General features: G+C 44.7%; 3 protein-coding genes across 4 annotated transcripts in view; all 3 read right to left on the bottom strand.

Annotated features, from left to right (window-relative positions):
• Positions 1 to 1,127: 1,127 nt before the first annotated feature.
• On the bottom strand, positions 1,128 to 3,196 carry LOC112900711 (MEIOTIC F-BOX protein MOF-like). Its single transcript, XM_025969533.1, has 3 exons — positions 2,330 to 3,196; positions 2,038 to 2,214; positions 1,128 to 1,355 (listed from the first exon to the last, which is right to left on the bottom strand). The coding sequence occupies exons 1-3, from the start codon at positions 3,194 to 3,196 to the stop codon at positions 1,128 to 1,130; spliced, it is 1,272 nt and encodes a 423-aa protein (XP_025825318.1).
• Positions 3,197 to 8,885: 5,689 nt separating this feature from the next.
• LOC112899565 (beta-hordothionin-like) overlaps positions 8,886 to 23,333 on the bottom strand; it is a 76,534-nt gene continuing 62,086 nt past the window's right edge. Inside the window, exons 1-3 of one of the 2 annotated variants that reach the window (XM_025968075.1) lie at positions 9,526 to 9,827; positions 9,364 to 9,432; positions 8,908 to 9,280 (exon numbers count right to left, since the gene is read on the bottom strand). In XM_025968075.1, the coding sequence (XP_025823860.1) occupies positions 9,174 to 9,280; positions 9,364 to 9,432; positions 9,526 to 9,757 (408 nt within the window). In that variant the 5' untranslated portion in view covers positions 9,758 to 9,827 and the 3' untranslated portion in view covers positions 8,908 to 9,173. Of the gene's footprint in view, positions 9,281 to 9,363; positions 9,433 to 9,525; positions 9,828 to 23,333 lie in introns of those variants that run through there. The other variant, XM_025968076.1, reaches the window with a different exon arrangement.
• On the bottom strand, positions 22,321 to 23,222 carry LOC112899568 (leaf-specific thionin DB4-like). The gene is made up of 3 exons (XM_025968082.1): positions 22,944 to 23,222; positions 22,781 to 22,849; positions 22,321 to 22,694 (listed from the first exon to the last, which is right to left on the bottom strand). The coding sequence occupies exons 1-3, from the start codon at positions 23,170 to 23,172 to the stop codon at positions 22,594 to 22,596; spliced, it is 399 nt and encodes a 132-aa protein (XP_025823867.1). The 5' UTR covers positions 23,173 to 23,222; the 3' UTR covers positions 22,321 to 22,593.

The raw sequence follows: 23,333 nt of genomic DNA on the forward strand, positions 1-23,333 counted from the left end.
TCATACATGATTTACATACAGTGAAGTATATGATTGCATGCATGCATGGCTGGCTACCTATTCTTGACTTTCCATCTTATCTTATAGTACAAATCGACAATTTTTCATAAGAGTGGCTAATGCCTAAATTTGTTTGTGCGAATGAATAAAATGGCAATGACTTTACGACAACCAAGTATATAATATAAAATGTATTTTTCAGTGCATTATATTCGTTTGCTAGGAATTGCAAAGTTTGGTTCAAGTCCAGCCTTGATTTTAATTTGCATAATTATCATCAGGCACACTGCAACCCCAATCCTCTGATAAATATATCTTTGTGTTCCTAGCTGGCCAAAAAATATATTACAAAAGAGGGACATAAGTGATGGATATGACGGGCAGTTAAAAAGTGTTTGTAGAAGGCGTATCACAGACTCTTCCATATGAAAACTTGTCTATGATAATGTCTCTTTAGAAAGAAAGCCATTTGCAATATTCTACATTCCAGTAATCTGTAAAATCCAATTGAAATTCTTCAATATCCCAAAACGTCATAAAAGGTCGTCACTTATTGTTAAATATCTCAAAGTTTTGAAAAATACATCTGCAATTTTTAGCATCCTAGTACCTTCTTCCGTTTGTGTTATTGTGTGCTCGCCTTGATCTCATCAGGAGGAATTTACCTTTGTCATTATCTCTTCAAAACCCCAGTGAATTGGTGAAAGCTCTAACAAACCGGGCTGTGAGCGCAAACCAGTGGCAGGGGCGCATTCGTCCAGTCCTGGAAAAATGCCGCAGTGCATTTATTTGCACTCTGTGAGATATATAAGATCAGAGCAGCAGTACCACATATAACTAAGAAAGAAGCATACACTTTCAAGAAAAAAAAGCAGAAAAGTGCACAACAAAAGATGGCATCTGTATAAGCAAGGGAGCTAATCAGAACCAACGACTCATGCATATCATTACAGCATCATACTTCAGACAACAGATCATTAACAGTTCAAATTCTCTGATTATTAATTCCACAAGGCACCACGCAATTCCACGGAGGGCAACCATAAGTCATCTAGGGAAAAAAAATCAGAAGTAGATTTGTTGCCTGACATTTTACAACAGACAGTGTATCTCAAAATAGTTTATGACTAGCAAACTCGACACATCACGAACCGATATTTCATATTGGTGAACTTCATTGAATTCTTTGGTGCAGAGATTCCCAGCAGAAGCCTGCGCAGTATCGGAATGTTGGCATCATGTCCATGGTATCTGAGTTCAGTAGACTCCAGCTTCGGACAGTGCAAAGGCACCATGTTTTGAGACTCCTCCTTTGACTTGGCATTGCCTTCCCCTCCAGTGGAACTATCTGAAACCTTTCCACCATAAAGGATTTGTGTACGTTACTGGTAACAAGATAAATTGAGCAATTGTGTAAAATATCAGGCTAATAGAAAAAAAATGAAGTACCTTGCAATATTGTACAATAAGCTTTTCCAAATTTGGAGAGTTTCGCAAACAGTGATGCAATAACCCAAAGTTATCATGTAAACTGCACGAATCCAGGATTAAGGTTCTCAAGTTTTGAAGCGCAGGGTCTTCAACCAGTTCAACAGTTGGTGCCACCTGAAATCAAGGTACAACTTGTTAAGCATCCAAAGAAACTACCTGCTGCACAGAGAACTCAGAAATAAATAAATAAAAGGATAACATATGGCTACTTTCCAGAATTCCCATTTTCCATTGTCAGTAACATGTTAAAATTTCAAATTTTGGCTTTTCTCCTAATTTGGATTGAATTTATGTTCTAATCCTCTTTAACTCTAAGAAACACGTTTCTTTGATACTTTTCAATTCATGTGAAATCAACCAGATAAATTTATCCAAGACTTCCATAGTAACGGTAACTAGGTAGGGTAGATACCATGCAGGGCTCGTGTTAGCCTTCTAATAATAAGTAGTTTCAACAGTAAAAAATCATATCACAGTAAGAATTTATGCAGATCAACAGCAGTCACATATTCACAGTAGACAGACAAATTATAAGTGTGTTCCTACCCAGAAGTTTTCCAAAGTAAGCATCTCCATATTAGGAGTCTTCTGTAGGAATCTTCCAAGAGCCTTGAAATTGTGGACATCACAAACGGTAGAGTTTAGAGAGAATGGGTTGAGAGTCAAGGTTCTCAGATTGTTAAATGTTGGGAGTTTATCAAATAATTCCGTATCCAGAATTGCCTGAAATAGATAAACAGAAATTAAATCAAGCTAAGGATAAACTATCATGGAACCTTCAAATGTCAGTTAACAGATATGTATGCATGGAGCAACAACATAGTAAGGAAGGCCATACCATTGCTTGGAAATCTTTCATCGCCAAACTTGCAACATTGAATAGGCTGCCAAGAATCATGGCTTCATTTCTTGGAGAGAACTCATCACGTTTCAAAGTAACTGATGCCCTCACAAGGGAATTCCCTACATGTAATGAAACACCATTTCTATAGCTGTTGTTGTGAAGAGCCAGGCTCAGGGCAGCGAGACCAGAAGCCCTGATAACAAATACATCTGCAGGTGGGTTTGTACAATACTGGATGGCCAAGTTATTCAGCCTGTCGGATTCAATGCTACAGAACCCAATCTGACATTGAACGAGAACCAAGTCTTCCAGGTGCGGCCACCAATAATGGAGCAGCTTCGCGAAAGAATGGTCCAAGGAGACACCAATAAGCTTCAACCTTTTGAGCCGACGCCAACGGTTACTGGAGCCCAGATGGGGCAACTGATACAAATCATGGCCGTCGGAGGACATGTTCCTTACCTCCAGCACAAAGGGGTTGCCCCTGATGGCACGGCGAACCCATGCATCGATGTGTCGACGCGAATCGTGGCCAGCAGAAGATGCAGCCAGCCGGAAGGCATCCAAGCACGGGGCGTCGTGCAGCACCAGCAGCTTGCTGACGAAACGCTCCATCCTGACCGAGGTCTCCGTCCACGGCTCGTAGGGCGACCTGCGGAAATGCATGAGGTCGAGGTTGATGCCGGGCACCGAGCGCCATAGATCCGCCCACCTCTTGGACAGCACGGTGGTCTGCACGGCCTGCTGGGCCGGGAGGAAGGAGAGGACGTGGCGGAGGAGGTCGTCCGGCAGGGTGCTCAGCCGGTCGCGGCAGATCGAGCCGCCGTCCGCGCGGGCCCGCTTGGTGGCGGCTGCGGCCATCGCGGGTTCTTGATTTACATCAGCGAGGCGAAGCCGAGGGGAGGCCGCGCGCGCGCTCCACCATGAGCATGACAGGCGGCGCGCTCTCTGAGCTGAAGAGGCGTGTCCACGGATTTGGATTCTGGGCTGGGGACAGCGGCTTTGGAGCAAAAGGGGGAGAAGAAGCTAAACCCTAGCTTGTCATCAGCCTGCCTTCCCCAGGGGAGAGACGAGAGAGGAAAGAAATGCGGAGTGGGTGGGATGGGACAGGGAGTGGGACGCCGAGCCGACAGGCTGCCATCACATCACATACCATACGAAGCTCGCCCAGGTCTGACAGCTGGGCCAGAGCTGACTCGCTGAGCGGCAGGCTATCTGACCAGATTCACTAATCACTACCGTATGTCTAGTGCTCGATAAGAACTACTGTGGGATCGTTTCAAAAAAAAAAAGAACTACTGTGAGATGCAAAAATGAACTGCTGCCAGCATTAGAAAAAAAAAGACAAAGGAACTGATGTAAGATGGCAGTGAAATCGATGCAAAAATGAACTGCAAGGCATCGCGGTACTGTCTGTCTAGCCGGCAGTCGTTGCCAGGAGAAGTGTAGGAGATAGCGTGGTGACGGACATCAGACATCATCAGTACACCACAGACCACACATCCAGTTCTCGTTCTCGATGTCCCTGGGGGATGACGGGCCGGGGCACCGTACGGTCCGTACCGGTACCCTAGCTGATCGGCGAGGCAAGCATCCAGCTTATCTACACGTAGTAGGGACTCGTAGGTCGGTAGGTGTCATGTCTCCCGAGTCCTGAGACACGGCCAAAACAGCGGGATTACTGCATGATCATCAGCAACGCAAGCTAGGTGCTGGCCGCGCACGGAGGCTGCGGACCTCGAGCTGTCGATGCAACGTACGCGCGTGAAGAACTGAAAACACAACAAACTTGAGATTTCGTGACGCCCAAAAATTTAGAGAAGAGTCCTTGTGTGCTGATGAAATTATTTTAACAGTTTCTCCATTTTGCCAGCGATGAAATTTTACAGATCCACAATGCCTTCCATCACCTCCATATATCAGTAGGTCTGCCCGGCCACTATATATTCTATTGCAAGTTGCCAGGGCTTTCTCTCTTTCCTCTTCTTTCGCCAAAACAGCAATGTTTTAAATCTCCTACTGTGACATTTAGAGGCAGGACTCTCCCACTCTCATAGCTAATAGTGGATCTAAACAAAGGACTTTGCACTACCGGAAACGCGGTCTTTGCCGAGTGTCCGGGGCTTTGCCGAGTGCTAAATATCGGGCACTCGGCAAAGAGACTCTTTGCCGAGTGCTACACTTGGCAAAGAAAAACACACGATGAACTCCCTTTTTGCCGAGTGCCAGGCACTCGGCAACGAAAAACACTCGGCAAAAAATATTTTGCCGAGTGTCGGCCACTCGGCAAAGGAGGACACTCGGCAAACGAGCGCCACGCAATTAACGGCGTCATTCTTTGCCGAATGCCTAGTCGAAGACACTCGGCAAAGAGGAGTTTTGCCGAGTGCCCGGTCAAGACACTCGCAAAATATACATATTTTTTTCTCTATTTTGTCCAAAATTTTTTCTATTGTCATTCTACATTCTCCTCAACAACATATGTAATTTAGGTTCATTTCTCAAAGTGTCTGCTATATTTCGTCAATTTATTTTATTTTATTAAATTTCTTGAATAATTCAAATTTGAACTGCGTGGTCATTCGAATAGTGGAAAAAAAGAATGAAAAATTATTATTTATGTTAATGAGCATGCTTTGAGGCCTTATCGAAAAAAGGACCAGAAATTTTAAAACTACTATTCACAAAACATGACGACTAAATTGTGTTCGAGTCGTGTTTAAATTGTATAAAAGGCAAATTTGGTCGGAAAGTTATGAAACTTGTCGAGATGTCATGTTATCATGTGAGGATATTGTGATAAAATTTTTATAAGATTTCATGAAAGTTTGCAATCTACGATGCTTAACACCTAATTGGACTTTATATAAAATCATACACCTCTTTGGAAAACTTTCAATTTGTAAGCATCGTATGTTGTAATTTTAATGAAACCTTGTCAGATTTTTATCACAGCTTCCCCATGTGATATCATTACATCTCGAGAAGTTTCATAATTTTCGGACCATATTTGCTTTTTATACATTTTAAAAACAACTGAACAATAAGTTCGTCGTCATGTTTCGTGGACAACAAATTTAAAATTTCTGGTTTTTTTCTCGATAAGGTCTCAACGCATGCTTCAATAACGTGAATATCGGGTTTTGATTCATTATTTTCCATTATTCATGTGACTTGTAGTTCAAATTTTAATAATTACAAGAAATTCAATCAAATGAAATAAATTGACGAAATATAGCAAACACTTCGATTAATGGGCACAAATTGCACATACTATTGCATATAATGTAAGTATCACAACAAAAAATTTTAGTGCCAAATAGTGAAAAAAATTAAAATTGTTTGCCGAGTGCCTATGTGAATATATAATATGCCTGTATGAATATGTGCCTCTGTAAAATGGTGTGGAAAAAAAATTTAAAATCTTTTAAAAAAACTCTTTGCCGAGTGTATAAAAAAGGCACTCGGCAAAGTGACCTGAACTTTGCCGAGCGCCCTCTGGTTGGCGCTCGGCAAAGACTAGGCCCTTTGCCGAGTGCCTATCTTTGCCGAGTGCCATCTCTCAGGCACTCGGCAAAGACGCCGTCACGGCTACTTTTCTTTGCCGAGTGCCTGCCCTGACACTCAGCAAAGCCTTTGCCGAGTGTCGGGCACTCGGCAAAGACGTCTTTGCCGGAATATTCGCTACCGAGTGCCCTTTGCCGAGTGTTACACTCGGCAAAGCGTTTGCCGAGTGTTTTCAGAGTTTTGCCGAGTGTCCCAGACACTCGGCAAAGGTCCTGAATCCGGTAGTGTTGGTAGGTACGTAGGAAATTGGATAATGCTATTGTGTATATTTCAAGCATGATGTTAATTCTAGGAAGATGGACCTGAATCCAGCACAGTTAACTTTTCTTCTATGACTCCCGCAGTTTGTCGTTTGATCGCTGAACTTTCAAAGTATCACGGATTTTTTTTCCTGCTACAATGATGTCTAGACTGTCCTTTTGGCAACACCTGCAATCCTGCATAATGTAATAAGATACATCAATTAGTCCATATCACCATTTGCGTTCATGCTATCATTAACTAGTAAAAAATGGCATTCAATTATAAATTCTACAAAAACTAGAAAGCTCCAACTAATGTTTTATTTGGCTATTCAAAAAAATATTGCATGGACAATTTCTTATAAGACATTCAAAAAAAATATTGCATGTTATATGTTCAATTAATAATGATAAGGAACACTTCACAAAAAGAACATGACAAAGGGGGAGACCCACCCATGATTTTGTACAATATAAGAAGGTACCATGCTTCAAACACGGGTCGCAAGTAGGGGTGGTAACGAATCATGACTCTAGTGATCTCTTCACAATCTAACTTGGCTTATATATATATATATATATATAGCTCAAAATTGTATAAGATCAGAGCCCAATCCTATTAGGAGCCGGCCTTAATTATCTAGACTAAATTTTAAGAAAGCTCTTTACCATCCCTAGTCGCAAGTCGGGGATTTTTAACGACTACCGGAGTCCAATATATGCTCTAACTGGTGAGAAGCTTGGCTATATTGATAGAATATATATCACTATCAACTTAAAAGTGCATGCTAAAATGAAATAAATAATAGATTCATTAACCTTTGTGTTTCTGATCGATCTCAAACTAATGAATGCCAGAATACAGAATGAAGTCAAAAGCTCAGCATAAAAATACTAGTTGAAAGGTGTGTGCTCACCTCTCTATATATGAACAAGATTAATCCCTCTTCTGCAACCTTGCTTTATGTTCAACCTAATTACATATATTGCACAAGGTCAGATGCGCCATGCCTCACTGTCCTCCTTACAAATATTACGAGAAACTGCTGAAGTACAGTAGCGAAATACAAGTGCTCGATTCACAGAGAGGTTGTAATAATGAATACGAAAAATGAGATTTATTCAAATATGTGAATAAAACGAGATGCTGGACAACATAGAGATTAAAGCACCAAGATGCTGTTTGATTGAGGATTGAAAACGTAAACGCAAACGGTATCAAGTAGCAAGCACCGGTAATTTATACAATGTAAGCTAATTCCAGTTTTGTTTGGTTAACCTGCGTAATGGAATCAGAACGCACCGTCTGGCCGGCGCTGGAGCTTCCACTGCCACCCCTGCGCAAACAATTCGAGTAATGTGCCAAACTTGCATATGTAGTTCAAGGTAATCTAGAATTACAACAGAAAAAGTTTAGGTGGAAAAAGGAAAAAAATAAATATGTTTTGCCGAGTGTCCAGAAAAAGCGCTCGGCAAATCACACATTTACCGAGTGTTCGCGATACCGACACTCGGCAAAGCTAACGGTCGTTTGCTGTCGTTCGCAGCTGACGGAGCTTTGCCGAGTGTCCGTTTTTGCCGAGCATAGGGCACTAGGCAAAACGGATTTTGCCGAGTGTCATTGTTTGCCGAGCGCTTGACACTTGGCAAATCTATTGTTCGCCGAGTGTTTCTTTTTGCCGAGTGCGGCACTCGGCAAAGGTCTTATTCGCCGAGTGCCCGACGAAATGCTCTCGGCAAAAATTTTTGCACTCGGCAAAGGTGCCGTCTCCGGTAGTGTGCATCGCGCGTCCGTTAATGCCTAGAGTTCGGCGGTATCAAGTTTCTGATGGGATGGTAACAGTCAGATTACGACTCGGTATCTGTTTACGTATGTGTCGAAACAAACAGAAAAGTAACATATTCCATTAGCAGCGTGATCGGATCATAGGAACAAATGATCCAACCAAACATACCTTCCCCTGTAGAGAGCTCTGAATGGGAAAGTAACTTTTCTGTTAATGGAATATGCTTCAGCAGTGCACGCCAATATTTTTCTCTACTGTGTCAGGGAAATAAGGGTTGTGGGGGGACGAAATCAACGAAGAAAGAGTGAACATGGTGATGAAGATATCTGTAGCATGAGTCTCACGACCTCTATAATGTGGAGACAGGAACGCAACCATTGTGCTCGCGTGGAGCGTGCACAGATCGCCGGGCCAAGAGATGGCAGGGGACCATCCTGTTCGTATGTAGTGTGCCTGATGCATGCAGCCAACGCTGCTGCCACAGCTGGCGACTACGACGAAAACAGATCGTTGGATCTGGAGCCGCCATTATTAGGATGAAGGGTGGTTGCGGGGAGATTTGGACTTGGTAGGTGGCTTACGAAGCAATTAGGTTTTACCACGGATGATTAATTTCAGGGCTGTAGTAGCCATTACAGGAGAGAAAACTTAACAGTGAATTGCTCTCTGAGAATGCCATAAAAAAGGGTGTGATCCAAGCTTCATGCTACTGATATGGTCATACAACACACAACTGCGCATTTGCATTTCATTCCTAGTTCATGTGCTGATTTGCAAGAATTCCTCGAAAGACTTTATGGTTATAACGTAATGTCCCAGAAGAAGAAGTTAAAAAGGAGCTACAACATTTATATAGGCCTAGGTCGAATTCCGCAACAGCGAACTAAGCAATCAAATCCTGAGAATAAACTCTTTAAAGAAAGAAGTGTAAGTCTGCGATAAACAAATAAAAACTTAAAAGTAACATAAAACTGTATATTCATTATAGTGATTATATTAACCGGCCAAGGGTACACACATAAGTCCCGATAGAGATGAGCACACATAGGTAGGAACATGACATCCATCATGGTTGCCTTTATTGGAACAAAGGAACATGAAAAAGGAGCGAGCACACACGTATATAGATAAGATGGCACACTAGCTTGGATCTGACCCATAAGATCCTTCTATGTGGAGTACCATCCATCATGATGAGACCTTGGTCTTCGACAACAAATCCCATGGCATGCACATGCATGATTACGCAGCAATGGACGCGATGTGGGCATCCCCATTGCAGAAACGGTCACATGCATCACTGCAGCTTTCCATGTCGCTCTTCATCTCTTTGCCAACAAATTCTGGAGCTAAAATGGTATAGTATGTCTTAACAATAAACCTTTTCAATTTTCCAAAGAATAATTAAAATTATCCTAGATGATAAATTTACCATTATTCATGGTGTCGCACATAGAAGACACACATCCCAACTTGCAGTACTCAACTGTATCTGGTTCACCTGCCAAACAATTAATCAGCTAGTATGTAAATAAGTTTTTGTCTGTGAGAAATAATAAACAAGCAAGATGGAAATAGTATGTTTCCTCTTTACCAGAGTTCGGGAGAAGGTTCAATTTAGGAAAGCCAGATGGGCATTTAGTGCCTTTTATAATTTTACAGCCACATGTTGTTGCACAGACTGACCGAGCCCCCCTCAGACGACATACATTGTAGCAGTTTCTTGCTAGAGTGCTCTTGCAACAACTCTTGCCCTCTACTTCCAAGATTATCCCTGCTAGTATCAGCACACAAATGATTACACTCTTAAGACCCTTGCTCCCCATTTCTTTCTAGCTTTCTGCAGAAACACAAAGAAATGGATTGGGTTATATGCACTGCAGAGAAGAGAACCATATGGCTCCTATTTATAGGGAGAATAGATGATGGTGTGTGAGTGTCACAACAGGTGAATTTTGAAGTACATGCATTGAGATGATGCTTACTAGATAAACTCGAGACTTCATTGGGGTTGGTACCAATCCACATCTATCATTGAAGGTAATTAAGATGGTGCATGGTTGTGATAGGCTACCTGTTCTTGACTAGATCTTATTGATCAGCGACTAGCAAAAATTGTGAAGAGTAGTTAAGATGGCTCTGTCTCAGCCAATGGAAGAATGGACAAGACTTCAATGGCGACCAAATAAAATCTCTGTATATTTTGGCATAATTGTTGAGAGTATGGCTGCAATTAGATCAGTTATGCTAATTAAGTCGACGTTCTTTTTAATATATGGCCGGTAAGAGTAGGATCTATCTCATCACCTAATGACAGCGTCTATTGATATATGGTTTACTTTAACCAAAATGATAACATATTTGACAAAAGACAAAAGAAAAGTAAATTGAAATAAGACTTGGTATCACGAGACGGCTCTAGGTTGTGTGCACGATCTGGATTATTTCCAAAGATGAAGCCTATCATATCAGTTATTACGGTCTTGCTCTACTTCATTTCAAGTCGGATGCCACCGCTTCATCTTTACCGTCTTCTTGTCGCGTTGCTGGATCACTCATTGCACACGCTGCGCAAGCGACACCTGTCAAGTAAGACGGGACATCAAGTCAACTCGGCTCGGCGTAGCTTAGCTCGAGCTGGCTCGGCTCGGCTCATTATCTTCACGAGCTAAAAATTGGGCTCGGCTCGGCTCAGCCCGTTTGCCAGCTCGAGCCGGCTCGTTTAGCTCGTGAGCCAGCTCAAAAACGTAAGAGCAGCCATGGCCGCCCGGAGCAGGGGCCCGGGACCGTGGGTGCGGAGCGGAGCCTGGGGCCGGGGTGGCGCCGAGGTGCACGGCGGGGAGCGCGGCGCTGGCAGGCCGGGGAGAGCTGCAGCTTGGCGGGGAGCTGCAGGCGGCCCTGACTCTGCTCATCGCCAACCTCCACATGTGTGGTTGTCTCCTCCCCGGACTCCACTCGGAAGGCTCTCACGGGCACGCACGACCGGCACCTCGCCGCGCACGCCGTCCTCGACTCTAAGCGCGCGCTTGGCTTTTGCGACCGCTCTGGAATACCTTGCCGGCGTCATGGCGTCGCGCGTCTTTCTCCCTGCGCAGCCTCGCGGCGACGCGCGCCTTCCGGGAGCGGAAGGTGCCGGGTCCTGGTGGCCTACCTCCGCGGCCGCGCCGGCGTGGAGGTGGACGTCAAGGAGGCCATGTATGGCGGCATGATCAACCTCGTCGCGAGCGTGCTCTTCTGCGCTGACATCGTCAATGTCGGGCTGTCGGCACCGCGTCGGCGCAACCGCGCAGGGCCTGCAAGCGCTCGTGGAGGAGCTCATCGCGTCCGTCGCCAGGCCTAAGTGTCCGAACTCTTCCTGTTCTGTTCTCAGGTCGCTTGACCTGCAAGAATGGCGTCGTTGAGTGACCGGCCACCTGGGCAATAATTTTTTGGTTCTCGACGGCATCATGGACCGCTGGCTGGCCAAGGCCTCCTCCTCCTCGTTCAGGCATGAATTGGATTGGTTGGATGGATAGTTATGTAGGTGAGACTGGATTGGACGGGATTGGATGATGAGGACTATCTAATAGGATTAGACTGGAGGGTAACGTGATATCAATTGGATGCTAATTGGAGATATCGTTAGTTGGATTTTGGGTGATGATCCATTCCCAGGAGTACTCTCACTACAAGAATCAAAACAATTGCCAAGAGGTATTTTATAGTGGCCGAGGGGGATTCACACATCAGCCTTTTCCCTTTTTTAATGAAGGATAACACTATATACATTGGCCAGTACTCAAAGCTCTGCAAAATTCTCGAGAAACTAGAAGTTGACAAGACCATATTGAAGGCCAGAACTAAAGAATAACACTAATCAACTTTTGTGAGTTTTATATAAAGATCCCCTGAAATGTTGGACAGAAGATCAACTAGTTGGGAAACATGCTCCTCTTCTTTGGATATGATTTCAGTTAGCTTGAGCTTCTCGCTGTGGTCTGTGGACATCCACCATGTCCGGACACATGGAAGAAGAGGCCTTCTTCGATTTGGCGGAAGAAGAGACCTTTCTGTTAGTCTTCTTGAAGAACTGTCAGCAGTGTTAAAACGTAAGAAAACATAAATACCTCAGCTAGTAACGAAAGAAGCTAAAAGCCAGAGTACAACATACCATGCAAGAACGCACTGTGAGTTCCTCCAAATTAGGTGAACACCGAAGAAAGTGTCCCCATGTCCGAAAGTTGTCTAGCCCGCACTAGTTCATTATTCGTTCTGTGACAAGGCCCTCAGATTCTTGAATTTGCTAACACCATGGATTCCTAACCGATCACCAGAAGCACATCAGAAAGCCACCGCAACAAGAAAAATGTGAGCAAGATACATCAGCAACGATAGAGAAAACTGTACCACTGCCACAAAGCGTTTGAACTCTAAGCTTATCACATTAGAGATACCGTCCACAAGCTTGCAGCACTCAATTCCGAGGCTCTTCCGCTTTAACGTCACAGTGTTACCATAGGTCAATCGATGCTTTGGCAAGTGATGGCATCTCGTTCAGATGAACGCCACCTGCACACTCCGAAAAACTGATACGGCCAGATGAGCAACAGCAGGGCCCACGATGACAAGGGAGCTGTCACATGTAATGCGGCCTCCGTCAGTAACCAGGCTCTTGAGCTTGGGCGATGTAATTGCAGCAAACCTGGTGCAGCCACAGCCTTCCAGGATCAAGTTCTTGAATGAAGGAGAGGTGATCTCACGAATGTCACACTTGCAAGCTCCAGATGCTCAAAGGACCATCCTGATACACATTGGAAAGATGCATTATCCAGAGCGCTTGCTCCGACCGGGGATTTGCGTGCCAGCCCTGATCTGATCAGGAGGTAACCTTCGTTCCTATCTCTTGGAAAACGCAGCCAATTAGGTAGGGAAAAACTGTAACGAACTTATAATCCTATCTCCTCTCGTATCGTGTGCGATCGGGCTCCCCGGTCCTCGGCATATCTGTAGCAACCGGATCGAGGGCACAGGTTTCTGATGGAGGCTTACATCAAGTTTCCTCCAGAGCTCTCCGTGCACGTGTACTGACGGCTGCCCTCTCCATGAGCAAGCAGAAATGTGAGCGACAAAAGATGGCATCCGCATACCAGGGGAGCTAATCAGAACCAACAATGCATTCAAGACAACAAATCAGTACCAGTACAAGTTCTCACAATCTGCGTACCATAATTTTAGAGAGCATTTCACACAACAGGCCAGTACTAGTTCAAGCTCTCGCATTCTGGGCTCTACTGATAGAAAGTAGATTCACTGCCTGATATTACAACAGACAGACTACGTCTGAAAATAGCTTTAGGCTTGCAACTTGACAGAAACCAGATAACGGGAAGGCCACCTTGAGTCTGGTTGGTAGGTACTTCATACATTTGTAAATGTAATAGTGTTCTTCGGTGCGGCGATGTCCTGCAAAAACCTGTCTAGTTCTGGAACATTGGCATGATCGTAGTATATGATTTCAGTAGACTTTAGCTTTGGACACTTGAAACGCACTAGCAGGTTTCTAGATCCAGAATATGTCTTCTTTGACTTGGCATTTTCTTCAGAGTTACTTGCAGCAAATAAGGTGAGAAGAGGTTACAGTGGGCCAAGATAAAAATAAAAAGAAATACCTTGCAACACCGTACAGTGAGCTTTTCCAAATTAGGTGAGTTCTGCATGCACTGATGCCATAACCCAAAGTTATCATGTAAATCACAATAATCCAGGAATAAGTTTCTCAGGCTTTCAAGTGTTGGGTATTGAACCAGTTCAACAACTTGTGACACCTGAAATCAAGATACAATTTGTTAAACCATCCAAGGTAACTATCTGTAGAGAATTCCAGGGAAAAAAGGATAAACATATAGGTTTTGCTTTATTGCAGTCCCGTAAACTAAGTAGCCAGCATATCATTTTTAGAATAAGAATGCTTTTCAATACTAAAACATTTTTTTAAAAAAATATAGGGGCCTGGGGCAGTGCTTCTTTACATGAGAAAGGGATCAGCAGGGTTAAGAGAAACACATTGTAACAACAACATGATGTGCTATTTCTAATAAAGGAAGCTGTACAGAGTGTTAGATTGCACATTACAGCGAAGAAATAATCAAAACTTGCAACATTCAACTTGCAACATTCAGAGGGTTAAGTAAATTGACTACCTTGCGAAAAGTAGTAAAAAGCTTTAGAGAATTAACTCTATACACAAGGTGCACATTGGAATCTGCCAATGTGAAACTGACAGATAGCCATGCCGGTGGTATTTTTCCAAAACAGCTGATCTTGAAGTGAAAATGAGCCATTTGGCCAGGAAACTTAAATGTTTTCTTCTAGGGGAAAAACAAAGGAAATTTATATGTTCAGCAATATATGCATGAACTAATTCTTAGCAGTTGGCACAAATGAAGAGAGCAGAGTACTTTTAATGATCAGGATTTGCCTTTTTCGCAACAGTAGGGAATACCCTTAGCCTACAGAACAAGTGAAACATAATCTCAACATCATCATTCACCTTGTTTTGGTCACAGTATGGCTATTTTCCAGTGTTTCAATTTTCGTATCTCCAGTCACATGCCGAAGCTTCCATATTTTATTTTCAGTTGTTTTTGAACTATAATAACTCTCTAAGCAACATATCTCTTTTTTTTTAAAAAAAATGTAAGCAACATATCTCTTCAATCGAAGCCAGTCAGGGATCATCCAACTGGACAACGGGACACTGATCTACTGAGAACGGAAACTAGTGGCCACGGCACCATCCGGCTTTCCCGGATCTTGGGCGCATCCTCCCGTAGAAGGTCACTCCGGGACTGTGAAGCCTCCTTTGCGTCTCGGAGGATGTGAGGTCAGCACCTCCTCCACCTGCACTGATACTTGATCCTTCTACCGGCTTGGTACCACACCTGCTAGCCCTGGATCAGACCCACCCGCATAATGGGTAAGTTGTGTGCACGCTTAACATAGTCCCACTAATCATAGTTACCCCCAACCAGTCCTCATATGATGGAGCGAGCATCTTTGTCACATGCGTATCCACCGCAGTGGTCTGCTACTGCACGTGTTACGGGTGCCTCCAACTCCTCAACCAAGTATCCACAAAAGATGCACCCACCACACGTGCTCCGTAGAGTGTGCCAAGATACACACTCCAAGCCCTCGATCCAAAGATCGAGTTAAGTTCGCTTGCTCCCTGCTAAAAGCCCTAATCACCAACTCCTCAGAAGTGTATATCCACTCACGCCAAGACTATCCATCCATTCCTACACATACACATGCAAGTATACCAAGGCATCTCATATATATCAAGTGTATAGGTTTGAAAGGAATTCAGGCAAATAAATGGACTATGCAGGTTCATCTCAATAACAGAATGTAAACCGAGCATATCTAGCATGCAATGCCTAATAGGTAATCAGATCGTAGATGGCCGTGAACCTAGGTTCTCCTCGTAGTCTTCTCGGCTCTTCCGGTAGACCTAGTAGTCCTGGGCGTCGATCGGCTCCTCGTTGATGGGTCTTATTCATAATTACGAATAAGATCGGGGTCAAAGTACAAAAATACCCAAGAGTAGTCAAATAAGATCCAAATTACATCAAAACCTACTCTAACGGATAGTTCATGATTTTAGAAGAATTATAGAACTATTTTCATAATTTTCGGAGGTCCGGTTGATTTATTATGAATTTTCTAAGGAAAAATCTTTTCAGAAATTAATAAAAGGATTTCGGAAAAGAAAAATACTCGGCAGTGACACGTGGCAGTACCAGAGCATGCCACGTGGCATGCTGACATTAGCATGACGTTAGCACGACATCCCTATGGGGTCAGCCTTGCTGCCATCAGCGTTGACCGGTCAACACTGACCGGTCAATGGTCGAGGTCCGCGATCAGCAGGACCCACTGGTCAGCCTCACCCAGAGGCCGATAGGTGGGGTCCACAGGTCCGGCTGGGCTAAAAAAGAAAAAGGAAAAAGGAACATGGCTCGGGTTTTGGGCTGAAAGCAATGGGCCGGCTCGGTCCGGCCCAACGACTTGGCTCGGCACAACGGGCTGGCTTGGCTCCAGGCCTGTCAGGCTGGTGCACGGCCTGCAGGCCGGCTTGGTAGGCTGGCTGGTTAAACAGGCCAACTTGGCCTATGGCTTCGAGGACCGGCTTAGGTCTGGCTCGGCCAGACACGCCGGCTCGGCTAGATGGGCTGGTTTTGGCCCGACTGGTCTGTCCCCCCCCCCTCTCTCTCTTGCAGGGCGGACCCATGGGTCAGCGGCTCTCACTCGCACGCTAACGAGTGGGGCCCGCATGTCAGCCTCTCCACTAGATCCGGTGTGGTTGCGCCCAGATCCGGTGCGGGAACTATGTGTACGTGCGTGCATGTGTGTGCAGCGGTGTGTCAAAGATGGCCGCCCGTAGGGTGCTCGGCGAAATGCCATAGTGACACCTGCAGGCGCGAGGCCACGACGTCCCCACCGCATGACCATGGCGCGATGGCGGTGGCTCGGCGAACGGGCGACAGGGCAAAAGGCACGGCCTTGGCAAGGCTAGGCACGAGCTCGTGTTCATGAGCACCTGGCAGTCTAGGGCCGCGGCGCCGTGGCGGCAGGTCAACGGCGAGGCAAGCAAGGCGAGGTCAGGCAAGGCACACTGTGTGTGTGTGTGTGATCGCAGCGCCTGACACTCCAGGGCTGCGGCATGGCGCCGACTAGGCAGAGCGGTGGCAGTCCATCAGAAGATGGAGCCATGGCTCGGCCTTGGCCGGCAGCTTAGGAGCACACGCACGCGCACGGGTCCTGGCATCCTAGGACCATGGCGTGGCCGTGCTGTGCGCGGGGCACCGGCACTCCAAACTCGCGACGAGAAGGCGACGTCGGCTGTGGGAGACGGAGGCGGCACGATTAGCTCTTGCAAGAGAACCAGCATGGGGTGGGGGCCTAGGAATTCCTACGGCGGGTTCATCGGTGGCGCTAGGCATCACGCCGACAGCAAAGGGGGTCGAGGGAGGTTGGCGCGGCGGCGGCTTACCGGTCGGGTCTGGGGAAGAAGAGGGCAAGGTCGTGGCGAGCTGGTGCAGGTGGATCGAGGCCGTGCAGGACGCACGGCAACGGCAATGTAGACGTATGAGCGTAGGCTCAATGTAGCTCCAGCGGCGGCGTCCTTCTTGAGCTCCTCCTCCTCCTCCTCTTCTCCTTCCCGGCTTCTCCTCCCTCGAGTTGTGGCGGCGGATAAAGGAGAAACCCTAATAGGGTGCTAGGATTGCGGCAGTAGCCGATTGGGAGCTCTTACAGGGGCGCTCTAGGGCTCGATTGGGCACGGACGTCGAGGATTTGGCAGGGAGGGCTTGGCGCGCACGAGGGGGTACGTAGCGGCTATCGTGCGATGCAGCGCTAGGGTTTGGGGCTCGGAGCGGTCACCGGTGAGGTGGAAAGGGGCGCGCAAGCGGTTACACACTTTTGTCGTGGAGCAGGGGCGGTGCGGCACAGGGCGGAGCAGGTGACGCGAGCGGGGTAGAGGCGTGGGCGGCGTCGCAAGGTGGGGGAAAAAGATGACAGGTGGCCCCCACCTATCAGCGGCTGGTTGGTGAAAGGGTGAGGGCGACGGCGGCGGGTCAGGTTGCGCGAGCTGGGCCGGTGTGGGCCGTGTGGCTCGGGCTAGGGTTAAGCAGGGCCGAGGTGGGCGAGTGTGCGGGCTGGGCTGAGGTGCACGGACCAGGTGTTGTGCTGGGCCAGTTCCAGGTAGTGTTAGGTTAGGAATTACCTTTTTGAATTTAAATTGATTGGTGGCCCAATCAATTTAAATTCCGCACAATTTGGTTTAAACAATTTTAATTAAAACCAAATTAAATTTGAGTAAACAAGTTTGCATAAAATCCAAATAGCTCCAAATTATTTTACACTAACATTTTAATGGTCCTTAGTTCAAATTTTGAGTTGAATTTCTAAGAATTTGAGACAGAGAGAATCCACGGTTATATTTGGATCCAGTTAATAGCACATATAAGAAAATTTTTTAAAAACTCATATTTTTACACAATTATAAGGTTCCAAAAAAATCCGGAGGTTACCAGGACCCATCGATCGATGTCGATGCTCATCGTGATGTTCGAAAAAAGCATTCAACCGGAACGCATCCAGGCGGGGAGCTCTGTGTAACATGAGGATGTTGTTGGTGAAATCCTCCATCCTTTTCCAGCCCTTTGTCCAGTCCTCTCTGGAGCCCCTTCGGAAATTAAAGAAGTCGAGGATTATGCGAGGCACCGAACGCCACAGATCCGTCCACCTCTTGGACAGCACGGTGGTCCGCACGACCTCCTGCGCTGGGAGGAAGGAGAGGACGCTGTGGAGCAGCTCGTCCGGCAGGGCGCTGAGCCGGTCGCGGGCCCACTTGGCGGCCGCGGCCATGGCGGTCTTCTTCAGCGCGGCAAAGCGACGGGGGCGCAGGCAGTTGAGGCCTTCCTGCCCGAGCTGAAGAGATGGCTCCGGACCACTCCAGCCGCCGCCGATCCCCGCCTAAGATTGGCGAGATGCAGCCGCCGCCACTACTCAGATTGGCGAAATGCAGCAGGAGGGGAAGAAGCATCTTCCGCAGGGCGACCGCCGACCGGCAAGCGCACACACTTCTGACAGCTATCAGTCTCTCATGTGGGCCACTACGAAACAGAGCGAGATCAGCAACGTGGGCTGAGACCTCAGAGCAGGATCCCGGCCCAAATTGACTAGCTGTCCAGGATGGATGGAGGCCGCGGACCTCTCGTGCATTCAGAGGAGCCAGTCTACGCGCTAGTCTACAAGTTATGCATCTTTACTGCAGTTTGAATTTGAATATGCGTTGCAGTCTGTTGTTTGGTCACTGAACTTTCAAAGTATCTGAAATGAACGTGATGTCACCTAGAGGGGATGAATAGATGTATTTATAAATTTTCACTCCAAAGCAGCAGATAAAATTCACAATCTGCCAAACCCGAAACTTTCGGTTTGCAAATCCGGAATTTCCGAATCTGAGCAGGGCAGTAGATGAAATCGAAACTTCCGGATTTTGCAAACCAAAACTTTCGGGTTTATGCAGAGCAGAGTGAACATAGAAAATGAATACAAATTCAAACCCAAATGCAGAGTAGGCTCAGTGAAGTTTCTGGAGCAGATCCACATAATTCCTGCACACAGAAACAGTACCAACCAAGTAGATCAACTAATTTCACAAATATCACAGTTAGTGCAATCAGAAACAAAATAGTGGGGAACACAAAGATTTGTTTTATCGAAGTTTCAGATTCACTACTTGCTACCAAAGATATTACTAAAGAATCCTACTCTTTATTGAGGAACTCTTTAGGATGTGAGTCTATTCCACCTCACTTTCACCGAGTCAGGTATTCTTCCAACCACTTCCCCACTTCACTAAGCTTGCTTCTTCCCTTGCGGAGGCGAAGTGCAACTTGTACAAACTTTCCGTGGCTCACCACACGATTGGAAGCTCGCCGGGCAACCTAGGAGGCAAGACCTCCAAGAGTAACAAATGCGAGACACACCATTTCGGCCAAACACAAGTGTTCAAGATTTGTTGTGTTCTCTAGTGATTTCAAGCAGTCACTCTCTCAAATCCAACTCAAGGATATTATAAGAATCACACAATCTCACAAAGAGAGGTTGGGAAGAGCTTAACAAGGCTACCAAGCTTTCTTAGAACGATCAGCAAACAACAGAATAATGACTGGAACAGCAGCCCACCAAGGAGAGCCCTCAAGGGTATAAATAGGTGGGTCCAAAGAAACTAGCCGTTATATGACAAACCGGAACTTCTGAATTCACCAACTCGGAACTTCCGAGTTTTCAAACCAACTAGCCATTAGTGCCGTATATGCAAAACCCAGAACTTTCGGGTTGCCCCTGTTAGTTCTAACCAATGTGCACTTGAGGTTTTTTATCTCTCTCAACTCATTTGGGTTACTTGAGCACCGAGACTAAACCAAAACACAATCTGATGCATCCCTCTTGATAGTACGGCATGCCTATACTCAAGATCAAAGGTAGATTACATTTTAACCATCCGAGCTTCACAAAAATGTACCAAGCCTGCCTCGATCAATCTCAACCTGAAGGGTGCAATCAGTTCTGTTTTTTTTTGTTTAAGCACATATTCCTCGAGCTAATGACTTGAACCATCATATTTGAATGAAATTCACTTCTAGTTCAAATCACCATCTTCACAATATGATTCTAGAAAAATTAATACTCGCTAATATAAACACCACACATGATCAAGATTCTTCAAGTTGAATCTAAAGAAAGTTTCTTCACCCTAGCGTTGGTTCCTCGGTACAAACCCGTTGCCCTTCTCCAAGCTTAGTCCCTCGAAACACTATCCCGGATTCCAGCCCTTCGTCGTTGCGTCACATGGAGCTCCATAAAAGTTTGTATCTCAATTAAATCATCCATGAAATCCATTCTTCATAATTCTGTGCAACTTATATCTTCTATTGATAGATTATCCGTTTCTTCATAAGAAATTCCCTTCTAGTGCTATGATTTTGTCAACAAGGTTCATTTGGATATGAGAATAAATAGTTGTCATCAAACACGTGACTGTATTTATTGCTTATCAATATCATCATTTTAATCATAGTCTAATCACAAGTCTTGTCATATGAGACCTTTATCTTTACTTTCAATATCTTTTATCACAAATATTATATTGATATAACAATCAATTCATGGTGTCATTCAATTCACCAAAATCCATTAACGACCTAGATGCACTTTCAGTGTCACAGATTTTTTTCCCTGCTACAAAGATGTCTAGACTGTCCTTTGGCGACACCTGCATAATGTAATAAGATGCAGAAATTTGTCCATATCACCATATGTGTTTATGCTATTGTTAACTAGTAAAAAATGGCATTCAGTTGGAAATTCTACAATGACTAGAAAGCTCCAATGTTTTTATTTGGCTATTCAAATAAATATTGCATGGACAGTGCTTGCAAGTCATATGCTAGCCATCACATATTCTTAAAAGCATAATTTTACCGAATGTAGCGGAGAGACAACTTTTAGTTAGCAGGCTATATCAAGATCAAACAGTTTTGAAAAATAGTGCCAAAGAAAGCACATGGCATTTGGAATTCAGAATATGCTCTGGCATATCCCAGTTATGTGTTCAATTAATAATGATAAGGAACAACACTTCAAAAAAAAAATTGACAAAGGGGGAGACGACCCACCAAGGACTTCGTACAAATATAAGAAGGTACCATGCTTCAAGCACGGGTTGCAAGTCGCAAGTCGGGGAGTTTTAACGACTACCGGAGTCCAATATATGCTCTAACTGGTGAGAAGCTTGGCTATATTGCTGAATATATATCACCATTAATTTAAAGTGCATGCTAAAATAAAATAAATAATAGATTCATTAACCTTTGTGTTTCTGATCGCAGACTAATGAATGTCGGAGTATAGAATGAAGTCAGAAGCTCAGCACAAAAATACTAGTTGAAAGGTGTGTGCTCACCTCTCTATATATGAACAAGATTAATCCCTCTTCTGCAACCTTGCTTTATGTCAACCGTTACGTATAATGCGCAAGGTCAGATGCGCCATGCCTCACTGCCCTCCTTTACAAATATTACGAGAAACTGCTGAAGTACAGTAGTGGCATACAAGTGGTCGATTCACAGAGGTTGTAATAATGAAAACGAAAAATGAGATTTATTCAAATCTGTGAACAATTAAAACGAAATGCTGGACAACATAAGATCAAAGCACCAAATGGAATCGATAGATATTACGAACAGGACGTTTGAGTTACTTCCCCATTCAGAGCTCTCTACAGGGGAAGGGACCTCGCCATGCTCCTCCAGTGCACCAATATTTTTCTCTATGGTTTCAGGGATTTAATTAGGAGCCGCAGAATGCTCTCTATCTGGAGTCGCCATTATTAATTAGGAGGAAGGATTGCGGGGAGATTTGGACTTGTTGGTAGGTGGCTTACGAAGTAATTAGGTTTTACCAGGGATGATTAATTTCAGGGCTGTAGTAGCCATTGCAGGAGAGAAAACTTAACAGTGAATTGCTCTCTGAGAATGCCATAAAAAAGGGTGTGATCCAAGCTTCATGCTACTGATAAGGTCATACAACACTCAACTGCGGCGTATGTGCATTTCATTTCTAGTTCATGTGCTGGTTGGCAAGAATTCCCCGAAAGACTTTATGGTTATAATGTGATGACCCAGAAGTTGAATGTTAAAAAGGAGTTACAGCATTTATATAGGCCTCGATCGAATTCCACAACAGAAAAATTAAGCACACAACTCCAGAAAAATAAAAAAAGAAAAATAAACATAAGTCTACAATAAACAAATAAAACTTAAAAGCAACACAAAACTATATAATTTATAGTGAATATATTAACTGGCCAAGGGTACACATATACATCTCGATAGAGATGAGCACATACAGGTAGGAACATGGCATCCATCGTGTACTGATCGTGTGGTTACCTTTATTGTAACAAAGAAAAAAAAAAGAGCACACACATACATATATAAGATGACACACTGGTTTGGATCTGACCCATGTGACCCTTTTTGTGGAATACCATCCATCATGATGAGACCTTAGCCTTCAACAACAAATCACATGGCATGCACATGCATGATTACGCAGCAACGGACGCGATGCCGGCATCCCCATTGCAGAAACGGTCACATGCATCACTGCAGCGTTCCATGTCGATCTTAATCTCTTCGCCGACAAATTCTGGAGCAATAATGGTATAGTATGTCTTAACAACAAATCTTTTCAGTTTTCAAGAAAATAATTAAAATTATCCTAAATGAATTTACCGTTGTTCATGGTGTTGCACATAGAAGACACACATCCCAAGTTGCAGTACTCAGTGGCATCTGGTTCACCTGCCAAACAATTAAGCAGCTAGTATGTAAATAAGTTCTTCTCCAATGAGAAATAATAAACAAACAGGATGGAAATAGTGTGTTTTCTCTTTACCGGAGTTTGGGAGAAGGTTCAATTTAGGGTAGCCAGGTGGGCATTTAGTTCCTTTTATGATTTTACAGCGACATGTTAGTGCACAGACTGACGAGGGAAACCTCAGACGACATACGATGTAGCAGCTTCTTGCCAAGGTGTTCTTGCAGCAAGTCTTGCCCTCTACTTGCAAGATTATCCCTAGTATCAGCACACACATGATTACACTCTTAAGACCCTTGTTTCCCATTTCTTTCTAGCTTTCTTGCAAAACACAAAGAAATGGCTTGTGTTATTGGGACTGATGAAGAGAGGAGAACCGCACTGCTCCTATTTATAGGGAAAATAGATGATGGTGTGTGGGTGTTACAATTAATGAATTTCGAAGTACATGCCTTGATATGACACTTT

Source organism: Panicum hallii, chromosome 7, assembly GCF_002211085.1.
Source record: "Panicum hallii strain FIL2 chromosome 7, PHallii_v3.1, whole genome shotgun sequence".
Taxonomy (NCBI): domain Eukaryota; kingdom Viridiplantae; phylum Streptophyta; class Magnoliopsida; order Poales; family Poaceae; genus Panicum; species Panicum hallii.

What these genes read in the sequence shown, in the direction of transcription:
- LOC112900711 (XM_025969533.1), bottom strand. Translation starts at nt 3,196, where the DNA reads ATGGCCGCAGCCGCCACCAAGCGGGCCCGCGCGGACGGCGGCTCGATC. An exon ending in TGAAAGATTTCCAAGCAATG is followed by an intron (nt 2,215 to 2,329) that starts GTATGGCCTTCC and finishes TATCTATTTCAG; the next exon opens with GCAATTCTGGATACGGAATT. An exon ending in TTACTTTGGAAAACTTCTGG is followed by an intron (nt 1,356 to 2,037) that starts GTAGGAACACAC and finishes TATGGTGGAAAG; the next exon opens with GTTTCAGATAGTTCCACTGG.
- LOC112899568 (XM_025968082.1), bottom strand. Translation starts at nt 23,172, where the DNA reads ATGGGAAACAAGGGTCTTAAGAGTGTAATCATGTGTGTGCTGATACTA. An exon ending in GAACCTTCTCCCAAACTCCG is followed by an intron (nt 22,850 to 22,943) that starts GTAAAGAGAAAA and finishes ATTGTTTGGCAG; the next exon opens with GTGAACCAGATGCCACTGAG. An exon ending in GTGCAACACCATGAACAACG is followed by an intron (nt 22,695 to 22,780) that starts GTAAATTCATTT and finishes TTATTGCTCCAG; the next exon opens with AATTTGTCGGCGAAGAGATT.